This window comes from Ammospiza nelsoni, chromosome 1 (assembly GCF_027579445.1).
Source record: "Ammospiza nelsoni isolate bAmmNel1 chromosome 1, bAmmNel1.pri, whole genome shotgun sequence".
Taxonomy (NCBI): domain Eukaryota; kingdom Metazoa; phylum Chordata; class Aves; order Passeriformes; family Passerellidae; genus Ammospiza; species Ammospiza nelsoni.
The window spans coordinates 22216884-22236502 of record NC_080633.1 but is presented as its reverse complement, the minus strand read 5'-3'; the positions used below and the strand labels follow the sequence as shown (position 1 = coordinate 22236502).

The 19619-nt window shown below is 37.2% G+C and overlaps 1 protein-coding gene across 1 annotated transcript in view; it reads right to left on the bottom strand.

The window, feature by feature from the left end:
- Nucleotides 1-19619, bottom strand: part of RUNDC3B (RUN domain containing 3B) — a 50840-nt gene that overhangs the window by 12941 nt on the left and 18280 nt on the right. Inside the window, exons 5-8 of the mRNA XM_059483752.1 lie at nucleotides 17545-17634; nucleotides 14347-14427; nucleotides 12508-12676; nucleotides 7700-7857 (exon numbers count right to left, since the gene is read on the bottom strand). Of these exons, the coding sequence (XP_059339735.1) occupies nucleotides 7700-7857; nucleotides 12508-12676; nucleotides 14347-14427; nucleotides 17545-17634 (498 nt within the window). The remainder of the gene's footprint in view (nucleotides 1-7699; nucleotides 7858-12507; nucleotides 12677-14346; nucleotides 14428-17544; nucleotides 17635-19619) is intronic.

Below are 19619 nucleotides of genomic sequence, written 5' to 3'. Positions count from 1 at the left end.
CAGTATTTTTTGGAATACAGAAGCAAATGTACAGCAGATGAATATGAAGGTTAAGAAATTAAGCACAAAACCCTGTGAATCTCAGAAGCAAATGGTAATGCAAGGTTATTTATCTAAACAGATGAAGCACAAAGAAATCAAATTCAGGCTCTGTGACTGCAATCCAGCAGTTAATGATTATGCGCCATGATTAACTTACCATAATTTTTATCTGTTTCTTTCTAATCCCTCCATTTGCAGCATCAAGTCACTCAAACTCTTTTATGACAACAAAGCCTCAAGTTCACCTGAGGTTCCACACACGAGACAATTCTCTTGTGAAATCAGAAGAGGAAGACACAGATGTGTGCTGGATTGCTATGCCAAAGCAAGTACTCTTCTTCTGCCACAGTTCAGGTATATTGACAGAGGAAGGAACTCATAATCCACACAATCTGCTTTCCTATCATGAATGCACATCATTTGCATTGTACTGAGGCTTTCAGAGGCTCAATACTTGTAATTATTATTAATTTGAAAGGCTTTTCTTTTCCCCGTTCCCAATCTTTTAATTCTACATTGGACAAATGTTCTGGATTTCGGAATGCATAAGGTGCTAATGTCCAAGTAACTTATTTAAAGCTTTCCTGCTTGGTACTTCTACGCAATACCATTATACACAGAAGTGAAACTATGGGAGAAGAGAGAAAAGATGCCAGTATAAAAACAGATTTTAGTATTACACATTAGACTCCCAGAAGGGGGACACACTGCCATGCTAATGGCATTAAGTATGCAAAATGGGGAAAGAAAAGTCCCTGTGGGTCTCTAACCCACCAAGGGGAGTGCAGAACAAAAGGGAGCAGAAGGCAGACTCCTTACAAAAGGGAGCAGAAGGCAGACTCCTTACAAAAATATTTTTCATTTGGGAGTCAGAAAACATTTTCCTGTAAATATTCCAACACATCTTCGAAGACACCAATAGCTTCAAAAGCTTTAAACTTTTTTTAGAACGTTAAGGTTTATTTTAAAACAAACCTTTTAACACCCCCTTTTAATAGTTCGGAATAAGATACTAAAATATGAGGGGTTAAAAATAAATGCCTCTCTATCTACTGCATCCTGTAGAGTAAGCTCTTTCCTTCAGGCTGCTATCAGCCCAGAGACTTCTGGTTTCCATTTGCACAATAAACCCACGTGGACTCTAAGAACAGAATAATCATGTTGTAAGCTTGACTGCAAATTGTTCAATTGTGCATAGTTCTGTACCTTGCCCTGTATGTTTCTCTCTGAATTGCAGGAATCTCTCTATGTCCTACGCCCAGCTGAACTTTTCCTACTTATATTTGCAAAAAAGGAAACACCCATGACTTCTTGGGTTTCCACCTCACTAAAAACAGAACTTCCCTTCTTGCTGTCAGGTCACACCCTTGTAAAATAGAATGGGATTATGATATTGCAGCAAACTTGAAACAAAAAAGTTACACCAAAAAAATTCAAAACACTGCCTAAAAAAAAGTTTTATCAGAATATGTAATATTTTTTCTGTGATGTTAAAAAAAAAAAAAACAAAATCAAACCCAAAACTCACATGCAGACAAGTTGAAAGTCAACCAAACAGGATTTCAAAGTGCTGCTCAAACTTGAGGGAGAAGCAGAGGACAGACAGGAAGCATTACAAATAAAAGCATGGCTAATGTGAATTAGGGTTTGATAGCAGGATCCATTAAAGCCTTAAAAGGAAAGGATTAGCATTCTCAGTTTTCACATTCTAGGAAAGAAACTTACCAAGATCAAAGATTAAAATTTAATCTTCAACTTCCTTTCAGTGAGGAAGTAAAGTAGCAGCAACAAATTGGATTTACTGTACTTAAGCAGTTGAAGAATTCAGTTTCTTTGAAAAAAGCTTTAAAAGAGGGACTATCTGAAATGAAGGCAAGAGGGCTAAAAAAAATTGATCCAGCTTCCCTTCTCCAGATGATTTAGGTTTTGAGCTAGGATTACAAAGCCAGGCAACCCACATTAAGGTTTTACTCACAAGGAGACACAACACACAATTTCAAAGCCTTTGCTCAGACCCTCCTGCTCTCATTTCATTGGAGAAGCTTTTCTCTGCTTTGTCCCTGACAGCCCAGCTACAGCCTGCATCCTCCACAGCCCTGACAGCCCAGCTACAGCCTGCATCCTCCACAGCCCTGACAGCCCAGCTACAGCCTGCATCCTCCACAGCCTCATCCCTGAGAGCCCAGCTACAGCCTGCATCCTCCACAGCCTCATCCCTGACAGCCCAGCTACAGCCTGCATCCTCTACAGCCCTGAGAGCCCAGCTACAGCCTGCATCCTCCACAGCCTCATCCCTGACAGCCCAGCTACAGCCTGCATCCTCCACAGCCTCATCCCTGAGAGCCCAGCTACAGCCTGCATCCTCCACAGCCCTGACAGCCCAGCTACAGCCTGCATCCTCCACAGCCTCATCCCTGAGAGCCCAGCTACAGCCTGCATCCTCTACAGCCCTGTCCCTGACAGCCCAGCTACAGCCTGCATCCTCTACAGCCCTGAGAGCCCAGCTACAGCCTGCATCCTCCACAGCTCTGTGCCTTCCCCTCTGACCCTGCCCTGCCTGCTCACAGCAGCATGCTGCAGACTCCAGAGTGTTTACAAACAGCATTTTGACAAAGCAAGGATAAGCAGAGATACTATTTTAATAAGCAAGTTTTTAACCAAATGGGGCATGACCATTCACTGAAAAGAAATCATCTTTGCTAACAGAGAATATAGTGTATCTTCCTTCATGTAGTCCATAATAGACCTGGTAGGTCATGGTGTGTTTGAAGCAGAGAAGCCAATTTTGCCTGGAGTTAATCACATCCGAATTTACTCTCTTTACAAATACAGCTGTATTATTCAGATAGAAAATGTAGTATTGCTGGATATTAAAATATTAAGTATTATTAATATAATCAAATATTACATTCTATTAAGATGTTAAGAATGGAGGAATAGCATAGTTTGGACCTTGAAAAGGCTAATTCTGAAGGAACAGCCGGACAAATTAAACCTATCTTTAAGATATGACAACATATTAAAAAAATTCTTAATTCCACAGTCAAGCTTAATACAGTATAAGAAGTGAGTGTCCCTTCAATTTAATTTGATGCTTATCTATGCCTTAACCAGTAACAGAATTCCAAACATGGAAGACTGACTTTTTTCCCCCCTAACTTTTCTTCCCTCCACAGAACACCATAACAAGACGGGGATCTACAAAGAAACAGTAGTGGGAGATAAAAAAAGAGTGGTATAAAATACGGCATAGTCATATGTACATAAAACATGTTATTTTGAATGTACCAAATAAATTTCCCATAAATGTGATAAATTGATTAAAAAGTTACACCAGTGGGGACAAAGGGGCCACAACTTCTTACACCAGGTACACCAACCTGAAAACTGAAAAAAATTCTTTTGGAGGAAACCTGTGGTGGTAAACATTACACAAATCACCGTTCTCATTTCAGCAAAAATCAAAACAGAAGAAAAAACTTCTAAAGCATTTTGAGAGTTTTTCTGCTTTGCATACAATGCTTTCCTTTTTCCTTTCACTTTGTTTAAAAAGATGTTGCATGTTGACACGATCAACTTTTATAACATCAGTGAGATCAATTTTTATAACATCAGTGAGTCAATATGCGGGAAATGAGCCAATGAGGAAATTGATGAATCTCTCTTGTAATCATACATCAATATTTAACATATATAAATATCAACTTCAGATGCAGAATCTGAACTTGAAAGTAACAAAAGCAGATTTTGGCGTAACACAGGTTGTGTGTTAGTCAAAGGAAAGACTAAGAATCACCCTAAGGGGGGAAAAAAGCCTGTTTAAGCTGAGCTAAAGAGTTTTAATGCAAGGATATTGTGGGGCAATGGTTCCAGATTTTGCCCAGTCATATTTTTGACTGAGCTAACTAGTCCTTCAAGGCAGTGGTCTCAAAGTGGGATGCAGAAGATAATCCTTTGGGATACTGGAAAAAACCCTTCTTGTACTGCTAACAAATTTTTAAAAATGTAACATGTAACATTTACATAACAAGGTAAATTGTTTATTTAATCTTTATCTTATACTCTTCAATTTCTAATTTTGTATGTTTAAGCATGCAAATAATGTATTAGCACAACAGTATATTTATATAATTTATAAATAATTATACCTATATTGTGGTGGTTCTTAGAATTTGTTTTACTGATGAGGTGTGCGATCAAATGTCCCTGTGCTTCAAGAGACATTCAACATTTCTTTCCAGAAACACAGAGGAGGCAGGAATGTCTGCCTCTGCACATTTCAAATACTCCAGGATCCAGTTCCTTGATGCTTTGGGATGCCTATCCCATCAAATGATAATTCTGTAATTTGAATGTTACAGAATTTGAACTATTTTCTTCATATAGGCATGCCATGGATCACAGGCTTCTCCTGGCTGTCCTCCTGTGAGTTGTCATTTTCAAGAACTTCAGAGCTGTTTATTTTATGTACTTTAGGGCCTTTAGAACTGCCTCACCCTCACTGTAAAAATGCACTATTCTTAGAGAAGAGTGGAGCCAAAAGCACTGTTCTCTAGTGTTCGAGTCCTAGGGAAAAAAACACATGACAGTGATGACATCTGAAGAAAAAAATGAAGGCCCTGAATGGCTCATCATTATTACAATTCACGCAATTGAAATGACTCCTGAACACTGATGGACTGGGGGCATCAACCACCTCTCCAGGAGCCTATTGCAGTGTTTGACCTCCCTCTGGGTAAAGGGATGCTTGCCAATGTCCAGCCTGAACCTTCTTCCTGATGAGCCGTGTATTAGCTTAAGTGTGCTGAACTGATAATCAGGTTGTCTACTGCAGATTCACTTTTCCCCCTAGATTTGCCATCAGACACCTGCCAACAAAGTCAGAGGTCCCATTCCCAGATGGGTGGGCATATTGCTAAGGAATGCAATTAAGCCGAGAGACACAAAAAAAAAGTTAGTCTTGTGAATAACTAAATGCTAAATTTTCAGCTTCACCATTTTCCAGATAGTGGTATTCATAAGATCTGTAAAATGGATGAGATCTTTTAACTAAATTGGAAACCATGTTATTCATTGTAGTTTGAATATTCAAGCGTGTGAGACAAAGTTAAGAGTACTGAAAATTGCAGAACATGAAGCATAGCAGCTGTAAAAGAAAAATTCCTTCCAAATTTTTCTGATGTCCTATCCCCATATTTATTTCATGCTTTGCAGCAAGCCCCCTTAGTGAACACGCATACAGAAAAGCTTCTCTGTAGGAAATCTAATGTTTATCTAATGTTTAACCTGAAGGCCTTGTTGATCTGTTGATCCTGGGTTAACTGGTTTCCAATTCAGCAACAGCAACAGCCTATACTGTCAACAAAGAGTCAGACCTCTATTCCTCACCTTCTTTTTTTTTTTTTTTTTTTTGGTGGGGATAGGCAGAAACAGATATAGACTCAGATTCTGTCAAGTCCACTGACAAGATAAATAAAACATTTAGCTTTTCATGCCTGCAGCCAGTAGAATAGAAGAGCATCATCAAAAAGGAAGTATAGAATGTTTATTTATAATAGTTTCAATTACACAGCAAAGGATCCTAAACCAATCTCAAAGTGTTTTACAAACAGCAATGCAGTATGCCTTGGGCAGAATTACAGTCCCAGATTTGCTCTTATCTGCTGATGAAGAATTCAGATTACAACTTACATTCACTGCTTCAAAATACCAGTGATGGTAGGGGAGTAAAACACTAAGTTTTGGTATTGCTTTAACATCATTCTAAAATGGCTGGACCATAAAAAGCCATTGGCCAGAACTCATGCCTCATTACAGACATATTACTGATAAAACACATTCTGCTGCCAGATTACCTTTGGTTGGAATAGAAGACCCAACATAAATACCAAATATTGTTAAAATAAGCTAATCATGACTGATGTTGACCATTATAAACCTGCTAGGAATATTTCTTCCCCTCCCTCACCTGTCAGGCACACTACACTCACAGCAATAAAAATGTAAAATTATACCCCAAATATCTAGAGTAGTTCAGACTCCTGACTGCAGTGTCTCACAAACAGATATACAAGAGCACTGACAAGATACAACAGAGGCTACTCCACAATTTGAGCCTTTACACAATAAAGCCATCAAACAAAATCAAACCTGAAAGGCTGAGATCTTCAGAACAGTCTGACTGCATAGATCTCAGCTAAAATTTAACAGCAGGTATGAGCATTCAAAATTTCCAGCATCAGTGTAGGTTTAAATAAGTTTATACCTTCCCTCACATCCCCCAAATAACCAGGGATGCCAAAGCAGTATAACATGAATCATTAGGCATATCAGCAAGTTCAGAGAAGAGTTCAAGAACAGGTATGTCTCAAAACCTTACAGTCAATTAGAAGGAAAAAAAAAGAAACTTGGAAAAACATCTTTTTTTCTTAATCAACTCTGCATTTGGCTTAAATAAAATACCAATTCTGTATTCCTGAACACTTTCATAAAATCCATTTCAAGCACTGGCAATAAAATGATCCATTATGAGAGAGAGAGCAGCAGAAAAAAAACCCCAAAGCTTTGCTTACAAGCTTGAAATATTTTACTTCATAGTAAAGACCCCTTTGGAGGGTGTCTTCATTTATTCTCTTTATCGTGGATTGTTTGAGAAGGCTGCCGTGTTACTCCAGGGCTCAGACACTAACAAATTCATCCAGATTTAAGGCAAAACAATTTGTTTTATATTTGTTATGAAGAGAACATTCAACTGCTGCAGTTGAATGGCAGTTTCATGGCAACCTATCACTGAGTTTTCCATCTGCCTGGGTCTTCAAACACAGAATTACAGAACTGCTTGGGTTGGGAGGGACCTTACAGATCATCCTGCTCCAACACCCTGCCATGGGCAGGGGCACCTTCCCCTACACCAGGCTGCTCAGAGACCCATCCAATGTGGCAATGTCTGCAAAAGGAGAGTTCCTCCCCACCCAACAGACAGGGCTGAGAGGATAAACTGTATAATGATTGTAAGATACTCCAATATTTATCATGCTAGAAATCACATATGCTATAAAAATAAAAAATAAGCCTTCTACTGTTTTAGCATTTTGCCTTACATTGAAGAAAAGGTGATAGTGAACTGCTTTGCCAGTTTGAATAGTTTTAGGACTATCAGACTAACTTCTACTGTGTCTGAGCCATCACAAATAAATTAAAATCTAGCCAAAGAAAATAAATATTTTTTACCCCTCTTGCCTAACTTTTAAAAAATGGTCCTCACAAGGTAGCTGGTTTCAATACTTTTAGGGGTAGTCTTAAAACTAGAAGCAATGAAATATAAAGAACATTTTATAAAAATGTGTATAAAATCTAAGCAAGTTACTGTAAGCTATTTCAGATTTTAAAAATTTAAATATTTAATCTCAGAATTATTCTGAATTCAGAATAAATATTTAATCTCAGAATTATTCAGAATTATTCTACGGTTTCCAGGGAACCATTCCCAAATCTAAGACTTGTCAGATTAAAAAAAAAAACAGCTAAAAAACATCAATTTCTTTAAGAAGTTGACTCATTTCCACAGGATTAGAAACTCCACATATTGTATAGTTATATAACTTAAATAATTTAAGTAATGCTGCTGTAGCAATGCTTCTCCATTATGCTAACTTACAACTGGTCTTGCAGTTCCACAATGATATATTCCAGCTGCTCCTTCTCCATTTTATGGGCTAGATCCATATCTTCAATTCTTTGTAACAGCAGTTTATTCTGTGAGACAGATTCAGACAGCTGGTTTTCTCTGAGTCGTACCAATTCTTCAAGATAACCCTGAAAATGTAAGTTATTAGAAAACTTTGAAGAACACACTATCAAAACCACTTTAGATTATACACGTTCATATTTGTTGGTTTATGATATATACAACTTTATTTTGGGTTTGTTGTAGGTTTTTTAATTATTTATTTTTAAACAGACTAGTAAATTGACTTTAGATTAGTTTGAGATTTCCTAGTAGGCAACAGGAAAATCATATACTTATTTATACTCTTGCAGAGGAGTAGAAAAATGGATGAAAAAATGAGACAGGAAAGCCACCAGCAATAAACACTAATTCATCTTTCAAAAACAACTGTCACAAGTACAAGAAAACAAATCAGAATTCTACAACTGAACAGGTGCAGGATGTTAGATAATACCCAAGGGTAAGAGCAGACTATGTCTACATGGATCTTTATAGTTAGAGATCCAGAATTACTATTAATAAAATATCCAATGTTATTTTAAAGTTTCTTTGAAATTTTGAATTACACATTAAAACAACAAAGAAGGTTCCAGCACGTCAGGTGTTAGTAACTTCTTAGAAATTGTCAATTAAAACCAGATACCATAAGTCTACACTAAAATTGTGCACATTCCTTGAAACCTGTGGAAAAATGTGCAACTGTTTATAACATGCCCACGTTTTAAAAAAGGTATTAAAAACAAGGTAGTTTTCAGAGACACAGAATGGATGTGTCTGTTCTCAGCTCCTGAGTTAAGAAAACAGGTTCACATTAGCTGGTAACAAAGTGCTACTAGTGTAATTCATCACCACAAAGACTGTTAAGGGTTTGAAGCATCTCTGGGATGAGAAGAAACAGAAGGAGCTGGGATTGCTCAGTTCAGGGCTGAAGAGAAGAGGGAAAAGAATCACATCAATGTGCATCAGTGTTTAATGGGAGAGTTATGCATGATGGAATCAGACTCTTCTCTGTGATAGCCAGTGAAAAGAGGCAACAGGCACAATCTGAAATACATGCATACAGGAAACTATTTAAAGAAAACTTTTCTTTCCTCATTCCTTTTTTCCCCATTAAATGAGCCTGTCCAAACAGGCTAGAGAATGTGTATCATGTGTATCCCCAGGATACTCACAGCCTGACTGAAAAAGGCCTTGAGAAACCTGCTCTAGTCTACTTTTTTTCTGAGCAGGGGAGATGGACAAGACAATCTCCAGAGATGCCACGTGATTACAACTATTCTGTGATCCTACTGTTAAATACAGTTCTATCCATTTGGTGTATTTATATTTGACAGGGACTTCTTAGTCTCAGTACAAGTTCCAAGGAATCTTGAGAGCTTTTCAGTATGCCTAGTTCTGCCTCATCAAGTATTACTGTTATCTTGACTCCTACGGTATATATTCCTTGGAGTTCTAAGTTAGCACTTTGAAAGTACTAAATGCTGCATTACAACATAACAAATGCCCTGTCTCTCAAAAACATACCCCCCCCCCAAAAAAAAAACAGAAAAAAACCCCAAAAAAATCATTTTACAGAAACATTTTAGACCAGAAGCACCAGTATCAGAAACATAATCCTATGTACACTAAATACATCTATCTGTAATGACATGGAGATGCACATCCCATCAGTACAAGCATATAAACTTGCAGAATAAACAGTACACAAATAATTTAGGAGTTTACTATTCAAAAGTGAACAGCTTAAACCATTCCAGAACAAATAACAAATGTGTAAAGTATGACTCATTGATGTGGACAGGAGACAACTTAGAAAAGACAAAGAGTGGCCTGGGCAGGGCAGAAAGGAAGAGACAGTTCCTAACCTTTTAAAAAGCAAGAGCTAGGCTCCATGAAATCAAGCTCTTAGGAACCAGATTTCGAAAGACAGAATAGGAGGTAGTTTTTCACACAACAGATGGTAGATTCACAGAATGCTTTGCCAAAAAAATGTTTGGGTGGTGAAATTTTACATGGAATCGAGGGGATATTTGACAAGTATTTGGCAGAGACATTTATCTGAGGTTACTACACAGACAAACCTTTTAGCTTCAGGCAGCCCCTCAGCTGACATACATTGATTAAGAGTGCATTAGAAGAAAAATGGGGCATAATCATGTACTTTGTGTTTATTCTTTCCTCCACATCTGCTTTGGTCAAGTACACAAGATGGGACAGTAGCATGATCAAGGAGTCTTGGTCTAAACCTGCAGAGAGTAGCAATAAAGCAATGCTAGGATTTAGCTTGCTGAAGTAACACCTGACCCTATCCCTACCACAGGCACAAAAGGAATTTATCACTGTTCGGGCAAAATGAATGACAATAGAGCAAAAGAAGGATCCATTAGACCTACTGTATCAGATACTAAAGACATTATTTACAACTTGGTCTTCTTGTCACAAACACCCAGTTTTCCAACACACAATGTCAGAAAGCCCTTCTGTTCAAATAAAAAGTCTCTGAGGAACTGCTACCTACTGCACTGAGTGCAACTCAGTCGTTGGTGCAACTCATTGGCATGAAAAAAGGGAAGGGAGAGAAACACTTGGGAAAGGAGCTCTATTACATAGTCCATCTTAATGGTCATTTGTTCAAGCTGTAATAGAACAGATGCAGTACAGATGAAGTGAATCATATAAAAACTTGGCAGGCCCATCCCCAAATGAAAATTAGAGAACAGAAAATTTTCTGACTGTAGGAAAAGTAAGTTATTTTGCTGCTGCAATTGTAAGTAGGCATTCCAAAGGAGGACAACTAGGAAAGTGTCAACAACTGTCAGAGTAGCTACCATTTTGAAAATTGTTTAAATGCACAAAAATTTCCAAAGATTTATCCTACAACTGAATAAATTCACCTCTATATTAGTTACCTATAGAAGTTAGCAATTCATTAAGAGAATGTTACCAGAAATAACATTCCATGGAATGGGAATGGTTCTAGATCTTGGACTCATGAATAAACCAAAACCACCATTTGCTGTTACAGCCATTGACAATCTTTGTGCTTATGCAGACAAAGGTTCCTAGAGATTCTGACTGTGAATGTGGGTTACATGTTTCTACACATGAATGTCACAACTTTGATGGACTATCTTTGGAAATTAACAACCTGGATATATGAGAAAAATAAACATTCACTTATTTTGTTCTCATTAATGTTTCTCCAGACTGACAAGACTCTCCTCATGGTGGGGAAAAATGTACACTCAAACTGATCCTATGTTTTGTCTGGCAAGGATGGGAATTCCTTCTAGAGGTTCAAGAGAAAGGTTTTCATTTATGAATTTGAAGAGATTCCTTTTGAACAGCATGCTTTGCTTTTATATAAGCAGAGAAAATGCCCTCTGTTACCAGAAAAGACCCCAGGAACACACACAAGTTCTTTCCATATGGAAAGTGACACCATACCAGCTGAGAAGATTGGACCAGAAACCTGGATGCAACAGGGTTATATTTCAAAACCAAACTCTAAGAGACCCAAAACACAAAAACAATAATTGTATGCATAATTTTAAAAATATAATAAAAAGAAATATTAAATATCCACCATCCCATAGTAAATCTGACTCTTTCACCTGTTACTTAGAAAAACTCCAGCTTCTTTCAAGTGCATTAAAATAAATCAAATTTGATTCCACCTATACCATATTCAGGGAAATAATTGCACTTTCAAGCATCCTCGTGTGATTGCAGCCCTTCATATGGTTGACTCTATTCAGAGTTTCATAAAAATCAAATTCTTATGCTAGGAAAACAGAACAATAAAAATACTAATAGAAGTTATTTTTAAAAATGTAACCAGGTGTATTTAATTTTTTTCCTGTAATTTTTCCTGACCCCTCCTTTCTTTCTTTGTGTACTACTTCTTTGGTGTGTATGAAGAGCCTGCCCTCTTCTCTCTCTACTAGTTAATATGCATTGTAATTACTATGGATGTAATAATGCTGTTATGAAAAACTGACAAGTAATTTGCTTTGAAAACGCTAAATTACTAAAAGGTTTGGACATATATTTCACTTCACCTTTAACTTAAGGTATGTTGGGTGGTAGATGGAAAACGCACCTTTGGTTTCTGTAGTTACATTCAATATGTCACCTAGATTAAAATCCAACACAAACACATCCTTTCACATTTTCCTTTCCCATTCTGCTTCAATCAAGTTGTAAAACTACCTATTTTCTAAAAACACATCCCAGTATCACTGAGAAGATAGTTTAACCTTTCATCTAAATAGATTATTTTGCTGATCCTTTTTGTTTAGTTCAAGACTAAGTGTTAAAGTTTAACATCACTATCATCAAAAAGCCTTCAACTGTCAGTTTACCTACAATAAAAATGTGAGACTTCTAAGGAAGAGAAAATTCATGTGAACTTTAAGCTCACAACCTAACAGCATTAAAGATACAGTGTCTGTAACTCCAAGACTGGATAAAGAAGCCAAAGCTTCGACATTAGATTGTGAAATCTGATCTCTGACTTACTGCTACTCTCTTCCCCAACTCATCAAGCCTCTTTTCCCTTAAATCAGTGAGCAAAGATGCTTGGATACTCTGAGGATCATAAAATTTAGGACCACTTACATGAAGCTAAACAGCATCTAATAATATATTTTCCTGCCTTTACTTAGATGGATATGTCACCAGTTGGCTGGTGATGAGTTTGGATCCATAGCCCCCACACAAAACGAATGTTTTACCTTCTGTTCCAACGCAAGCCGGTACTTCTGTTCTACCCTTTTGCATTTGTTGTACCAACTGCTTTCATCTGTGATGAAAGGAGGACCAATGTTCTCTGGAGTACTGCCTTCACTGCCACTGCTGCCCAGCGTTCTTAGCTCTTCTTCATCACTGCTGATACTGTCAGAACTGAAGAATCATATTTATTAGCCAAGTCAAAAGCTGTGCTCATAAAAATGCAAATTCTGGTTGAAATTGAAATATTGTATTTCTTTAAAAGCTCTGCAAACAAAAAAAAAAAAGAAACATTGGGATATGATGGTTTGCTAAACACAACTTGTATTTCAAGCATTTGTTTCTATGACCACCTAAAAAGTGGACAAAAATTTGCTTGTGATCTTTGCCAAGTCAGACAACTGTATGTGAGCTACTTTCCTTAGTACAAAGGGTAAATGCATTACAATATAGATTTTGTTTCTTAAAAAAAAAAGCAGAAACTAAAAAAAAGTGGTTGTCATTAAAACAAGATCAATTTAAATCAGAACGTATATCTATGTTTATAGCAATGGTCCTTTGCCTGTTACTTCACAGAATGTATCTCCCTACATAGTAAGTAGACTCATTGTTAAAATATCTTCATATCTTCCAGAATCAATGCATGCTAGAGAATGCAGACATCTGTCTCAAAGACAAGAATTTATTTTAGTCTAGAGAAGACAGAGGGGATGTCACCAATGTGTATACATATCTCAAAGGCAGGTGTCAAGAGGATGCTGCCAAGCTCTTTTCAGTGATGCCCAGTGACAGGAAGAAGAGCAATGGCAATAAACTAAAACACTAGAAGTTCCACCTCACCATGAAGCAGAACTTCTTTACATGGAGGGTGGCAGAGCACTGGTGTAGGCTGCCCAGGGAAGTTGTGGAGTGTCCCTCTCTGCTCCAGGTGTCACCTGCTACAGGTGACCCTGTCTTGGCAGGGGCTTGGACCAGGTGATTTCCAAAGGTGCCTTCCAACACAAACAATTCTGTGATTCTGATTTATACCAGTACCCACTTGAAAATCTTCTCTTACAACTATATTTCCCCCTAACTAGCAGAATTTGCTAGGTTTTTTTAAGTAGTGATTTCCATAACCCTGTGATCCTCCCATGGTACAAACTGAATCACAATTTGTGACTAACATGTAAGCTAGTAAGAACTTCAAGAGAGTAACTAGGATGTTTCATGTTCAGTTGTACATCTTCAATTCCTAACTGCTATTCCTAACTATTCCTAACTGTTTCTCTCCTTTTGGTAAACCTCATAACAGAAAACATATAACTAATTTCCATGCTTTTTGATGATGTCAAATTGCTACTTGATTTATTAGACAGTAAGAATTCTTTTTATTATTAATCATAAGGCTGATCAGAGGAGCAAAAGGCAGCTAAAAAATCAGTTTACATAGCCTGGTCACGACTTTCTGTGATGTGCTAATGGCTTATATTGTCTATGTCGTATCTTATATTTATCAGTCTATATATTATTTTTATTTACAAAATACCTATTTCGTTTTATGGCTACACAGAAAAGGCCTAAGAAAAAAGACAGCTTGGTCTGGTGATCATCAAAGGAGATGCAGCACTCATTTTCCACTGAACTGTTATTCTGAATCAAGGAAACACAATTAGCATGACTCACATTTCATGAATCATGTAACAATCCCAACAGTCTGAAAGAGTGAGGTAGCTCAGTGAACAGGTTTGTATTGAGAAATAAATATCATTTTGCATATGAAATGAAAAATAAGAGGTCTAATAAAAAATAAAATCTTGCCAATGAAATAAAATTTTAAAAAGCAGAGTGAAGCTAAGAAGTACCTTTGGGTGAACTTCAAGTATGGTGTATAATCTATGACAGCGGGATAGCTTCCATCCAATCCCTCACCCTTCAGACAAAAACTGATAAAACAGAGCAACAACAATAAGTTTATTACAAGAAAATTAAATTACAGTGACAGTTGAATATTACCAACCTGAAACTTCATTTTTTGTAATTTTTTGGTGCTATAAACCCTAGTTTTTAAATATTCACTTTTATTCTCAATAATACAGGGAGATGGCAAGAGAATAACCAGAAAGCTAATTGAAGCAGCAGAAATAGAAGAATTATGAACAAGCTTGGAATTTTCTACATTTAACATAATTTAAAGGTTTTACAGAGTAGTTATATAACCATTCTACTAAGTAAAAAGTAATTTTCTCAAAAATATTTCACGGTCTTTCTCCCTTCAGACACTTACAGGTGCTGAGGTGCATGAAGCTGAAGAATATAAGTGAACCTAACTTTTGGAAAATATTCTTAAATGGCTGTAGCTTTATAAAACTTTCATTTACACTGTATTTTTTTACTGGAAATAAATTATTGCATTTCAACTATATTTAATTATCACAGAAGTGACAAAACTGCTTCCACAAGGCTCATATTCCTCATTGCTCCTATCTCTGTTATTGATAAACAGATTCTAGTTAGTCACAGCTATTGCTAACTGAATCGCAAAGTGCCATTTTTGACAATGCAGTAATTTAAGTGCTATTTAGGAAGTACATCTAAGGGTTGTTGTATTTCTTCCCCAAGATAAAAAGAAAAACAAGAAAGTGAAAAAGCAGTCCTCCAAGAGCACAATTACCTAATTCCATATTGCTGTGAGGGGAGAAAAAAAAAAATCAGACTACATTCTCAGGGAAGCTTGCTCATCTCCAGCCCAAACTCACACTTACAGTTCCACATAGATAAGCCAGTCAACATTTATAAGAGATACTGAACTGAAAAAAAAATCTCATATATACGATGCAAAGAATGGATACAGCTTCCCAGCCATTCAAATCACAATACTATGAAAGCTCTGCTTAGTGGTTCTAAGCAATAGGACAAGAGTCAAGGGGCAGAAAGTGATGCACAGAAAATTACACCTGAATACGAGGAAGAACTTTTTTACTGTGCACTGACCCACACTGGAACAGATTGTCCAGAGAGGTTGTAGAGTCCCTCACTGGGGATATTCAAGAACAATCTGGACACCATCCTGCGCCATGTGCTCTAGGATAACCCGGCCTGAGCAGAGAGGTTGGATCAGACTGTGGTCCCTCCCAGCCTGAACCATTCCGGGATGTGTGGCACTATAAAAATACTCCTGTAGTACTAAACTCCCATTTTGCACAGAAAATTCGTAGATTCTTAAAAGCTGCATTGACAAAATGTAAATGCCTTCAAGAGCCAATCAGCAGTCTGAATACCATTAACAGGTTCCTTTATACTAGAAATCAGAGGACAAAGAAAGAACAAGTAGTCATACAACTAAGCCCTCATACCCTAGTATGTACCACCGAGGCTATTGAGGGACAAACACAGTCAATTGATGATTATTTATGAGAGGATTTACATAATGCAGACCTAATCTTGCAATGCTTATTCATGTATAGCTGCAGTCCTTCCAAGTACAGGGCTAATACAGAAGCAGTTTAATTTCAGATTATGTAAAGCTTAAACTAATAAAATCTGGTAAGATTTGAATTTTGCTGTACACAAGACTAGCACTCATCATCCTGCAGCACACTTCTGTTCTTCCAGGACATATGTTGAGGATGTAGTTAAGCCAATCTAATGACACAATGCTGGAAAAAGAAGCTATCCTGTGTTTTCAACCTCTCCCTTTTTTTTCCATTTTTTTCTTAAATGCAAACACGACATTCGCCTCCTTACACTGGCACTTATCTGACTCCATGATGGTTCAGCAGCCATCAAGACCTGCATTTTTAGGTTGTTTCCTTTTTTTTCCCCTTTCTCCATCCAGGTGCAGCTCCATAGCCAGTGGAACTAAATGCTCTTGACCACCAGAAAGGGAAAACACTGCCCATTTCTTATTTGTTCCTTTTCTTCTCTAAGCATTATTCTCCCATAATCTCTGCCACTAATAGGAGGCTTCTGTGAACCATAATAGCTAACAAAAAAAAGAAGTACCCAGTCCTCTTACTGGGGATGTTTTTTCATTCTTCAAAAATTTAGCTGGCTGAAAGAAGGGTCCAACAAGCCTGGCACAGAGGTATATAAACAGCAGTAAATCTCTGAAGGGCCTTTTAGCAATGGTCAATCACTCAATGCATCCATTCTGTTTTCTGGCAGTTTGCCTCCTATATTGGTTTGTGACAAGCATTAATGCTACTGCAAGGTAAATACTAACAGTGAACTGACAGAAGAATGAAGAACAGCATTATCAGTCTCCTTTTCCTTGTGCTGGGTTATGAAACTCTGCCAGTGGCTCTGCCTGAGGCTAAATTGGTCCAATCAGGCATATGAACAAGGATTTGCACCAGCCAGGTTCTATCTTTTTACAGGCACTGCAATCTTTATATCTTGCTGATGTTTTTTTGTTTTTTTTTTTTTTAAAATATATGTACATATATAGGCATGCTGTGTTGGTTTGTTTATTATCTAGGGTGTGCTTGCACCTTTGTTACCTCAAAATCACAGAATTAATTATATAGGAAAACCCACAAAAGCCTGGCTAGAAATTGCAAAGGTCAATTAATATAAGTAGTTCAGTTGCAGGCAATTTTAACACCAATTGATATTAAATGGTCATTTGTAAGTTATATTTTTCGAATTTAGAAGTGATAAAGATTACCTTCTACATGTGCAGTTACAGTGCTATCCTCGAGTATGTCCTACCAGGACATAACCAAGTACTTAATCACACAGTTTTCCTTAGTTTAAAAATAAAAGGTGTCATGTCTATAAGCTTCATTTAATAGGTTTGAAATATCTTCTGCAATTATACTTCTTTCCTTTAAGATTTTTGATACCTGAAAAAACTACCCCATAATCATGCAGTTACCTAAAGGCATAACTTGGTTCTTATCTAGAAGAACCATTCAAGATCTCTCCCTTGCCCTCATCTTTGCATCAACCTAAGTTTTGCCTCTCAACCTACCACAGGAATTTAAGAATGTTTTCCATAATACATTGATTTGTAAGTACTTTCCCTGAGCATTTTGTTGTGAAGCACACAAATACAATACCTGAAATCAATTGCATTGAGTCCCAACAGCATACCAGCAAGCATATTTGCTTCTTCACCAAGAACAATTGCTCCATCTTCATAAAACCTCCTTCAACAAAAAAGAAATTAATTCAGCTATTTTTCATATTTAGCAGAAAACTGAAGAAATCCAGTTTAAATTAAAACAATTCATGAACCCCAGAGGCATTCATATTCCATTTCAAAGAAAGCAAACTAATAGACTACACACAATCTTAAAACACAGAAGAATTTAGACATAAGCAAAAAGAATTTTCAATATTAGTCCTACGAACTAGAAGAACAAGATGGATAAAATGCAAAAAAAATTATGAAGGTTTGTTATACTTTACCTCTGAAAGGAAGAATTTGTGTCATGTACATAAAGAAATTATTCCATCACATGAAAATAAATTCTCTCTCACAATTGTACTTGCAGGTTCCTTTAAAGTTCAACATTCAATTTTAATTCTTAGTAGCTGGTCTTTTTTAAAAAAGTATTTTCACCAATCAGCTATTTTTCAGTTAGTTTACCTTTTCTTAAAATACTGCATGCTGGGAAGATGCATGCTGGAAAGCCATCAGAATTCCCCTGAGAATTACATGTGGTAAGAGGGAAACCAAGAGGTGCTCAGTACCAGAGCCAAGGCTGAAATGTCACTTAGTAAGAACTGAGATGCACAGTTCATCTTTACATTCTAGCAGGGATGAGTGCAGGAAGGTGCCAGATTACTGACTACAACCAGACAAATACCAGCAACACTGCCCTACCTAAACTCCATCTGTTTTAAGAATTGCATGAAAGCTTCTGGGTAGTTCAGAGAGAGCTCCAGTTGGCTGCATGGTGAACATCCAGAAAATACATGTTTTGAGGCACAGCTCCAGAAATTGAGCTGTGTTATAATGCATGCTGTGAGAAATCCCACTTTTTTTGCAGCTTTGTAACAAACATCCATTCACTACACAGAGATGAGTTGTCCAAGATCTCAGATGCTCTCAGTAGAAGGAATAAATCTGTAAGACTTCCTCTCACAAGACAGAGATTACAGTCCCAGTAATGAGGCTAGGAAGTACAAACTCAGCTCTGTAGGCTCTCCCTTCAGGAAGGGCACTAGGAGGCTAGGCTGGCTGAGGCAGAGCACTGAGCTACAGGGACTCCGGTCTGATTCAGCACAGTGACTCTTATTTGTGAACAAACAGCAGTGCCCCAGTACATGCAGACTGCCAGCCATTCCACTGGTGTTTGTAAAATCATTGCCAGGTACCAATCTGCACTGAGCTCTTGTAAAATAGTGCCTTGGGAGAAATCACACAAAAAGGACAAGGCACACCTTCAATGGTGAGATGCAGAAGTTAGCCTGGCAGTGCCAGGGTTAAAGACAGCTGCAGCAATCCAGCCAAACCAAGAGTCCCCTTGGAAAACCCACAAACCTTCATTCAGTGATATACACTTGACATCTCACAACAAACCAGCCTGCTATAATTTAAGAGCCTGACCAATCAGTTAAAAAAATAATTCTGTGTCCATGCTTAATCCAACCCCTCTTCCAAGTGAAATATGCACATACAGCACTAAGTATGTGCTGCTTCATTCAAGTACTAACTCCAGGAAGCTAAACACAACAGTGAAGTTTAGAAAGAGCTATCAGCATGATAGATAATCTTGTATGTCATATACACGTAACACAAGAAATTTAGTTTATACTAATAATTATTAAATATGCATATAGTAAAATATATGTTTTAAAATGCTAAACAAATGATGCAAAGCATCACCCAAAATCCAGGTCAGTTATTAGGTATCAGAAATCCCACACAGGAAAAGAAAATTTGTTCATTGTTGCTAGAGGCTTTGAAATCCATACAATCAAAACCTGAAAATGTAATTTTTATTTCCATTAAATGTATTTTAAAATATTACTTCAAAAGAAACTTTGCACTTACTATGTTTGGAATGCAAGAGAAGTTGTTTCAAAAAGATATACCACCAAAAGAACATTCAAATATATTAAACATTAACATGTTCAAATAAATGAATTTGAAACTGCTAATCAAATAAGACCATTGCTATCCACT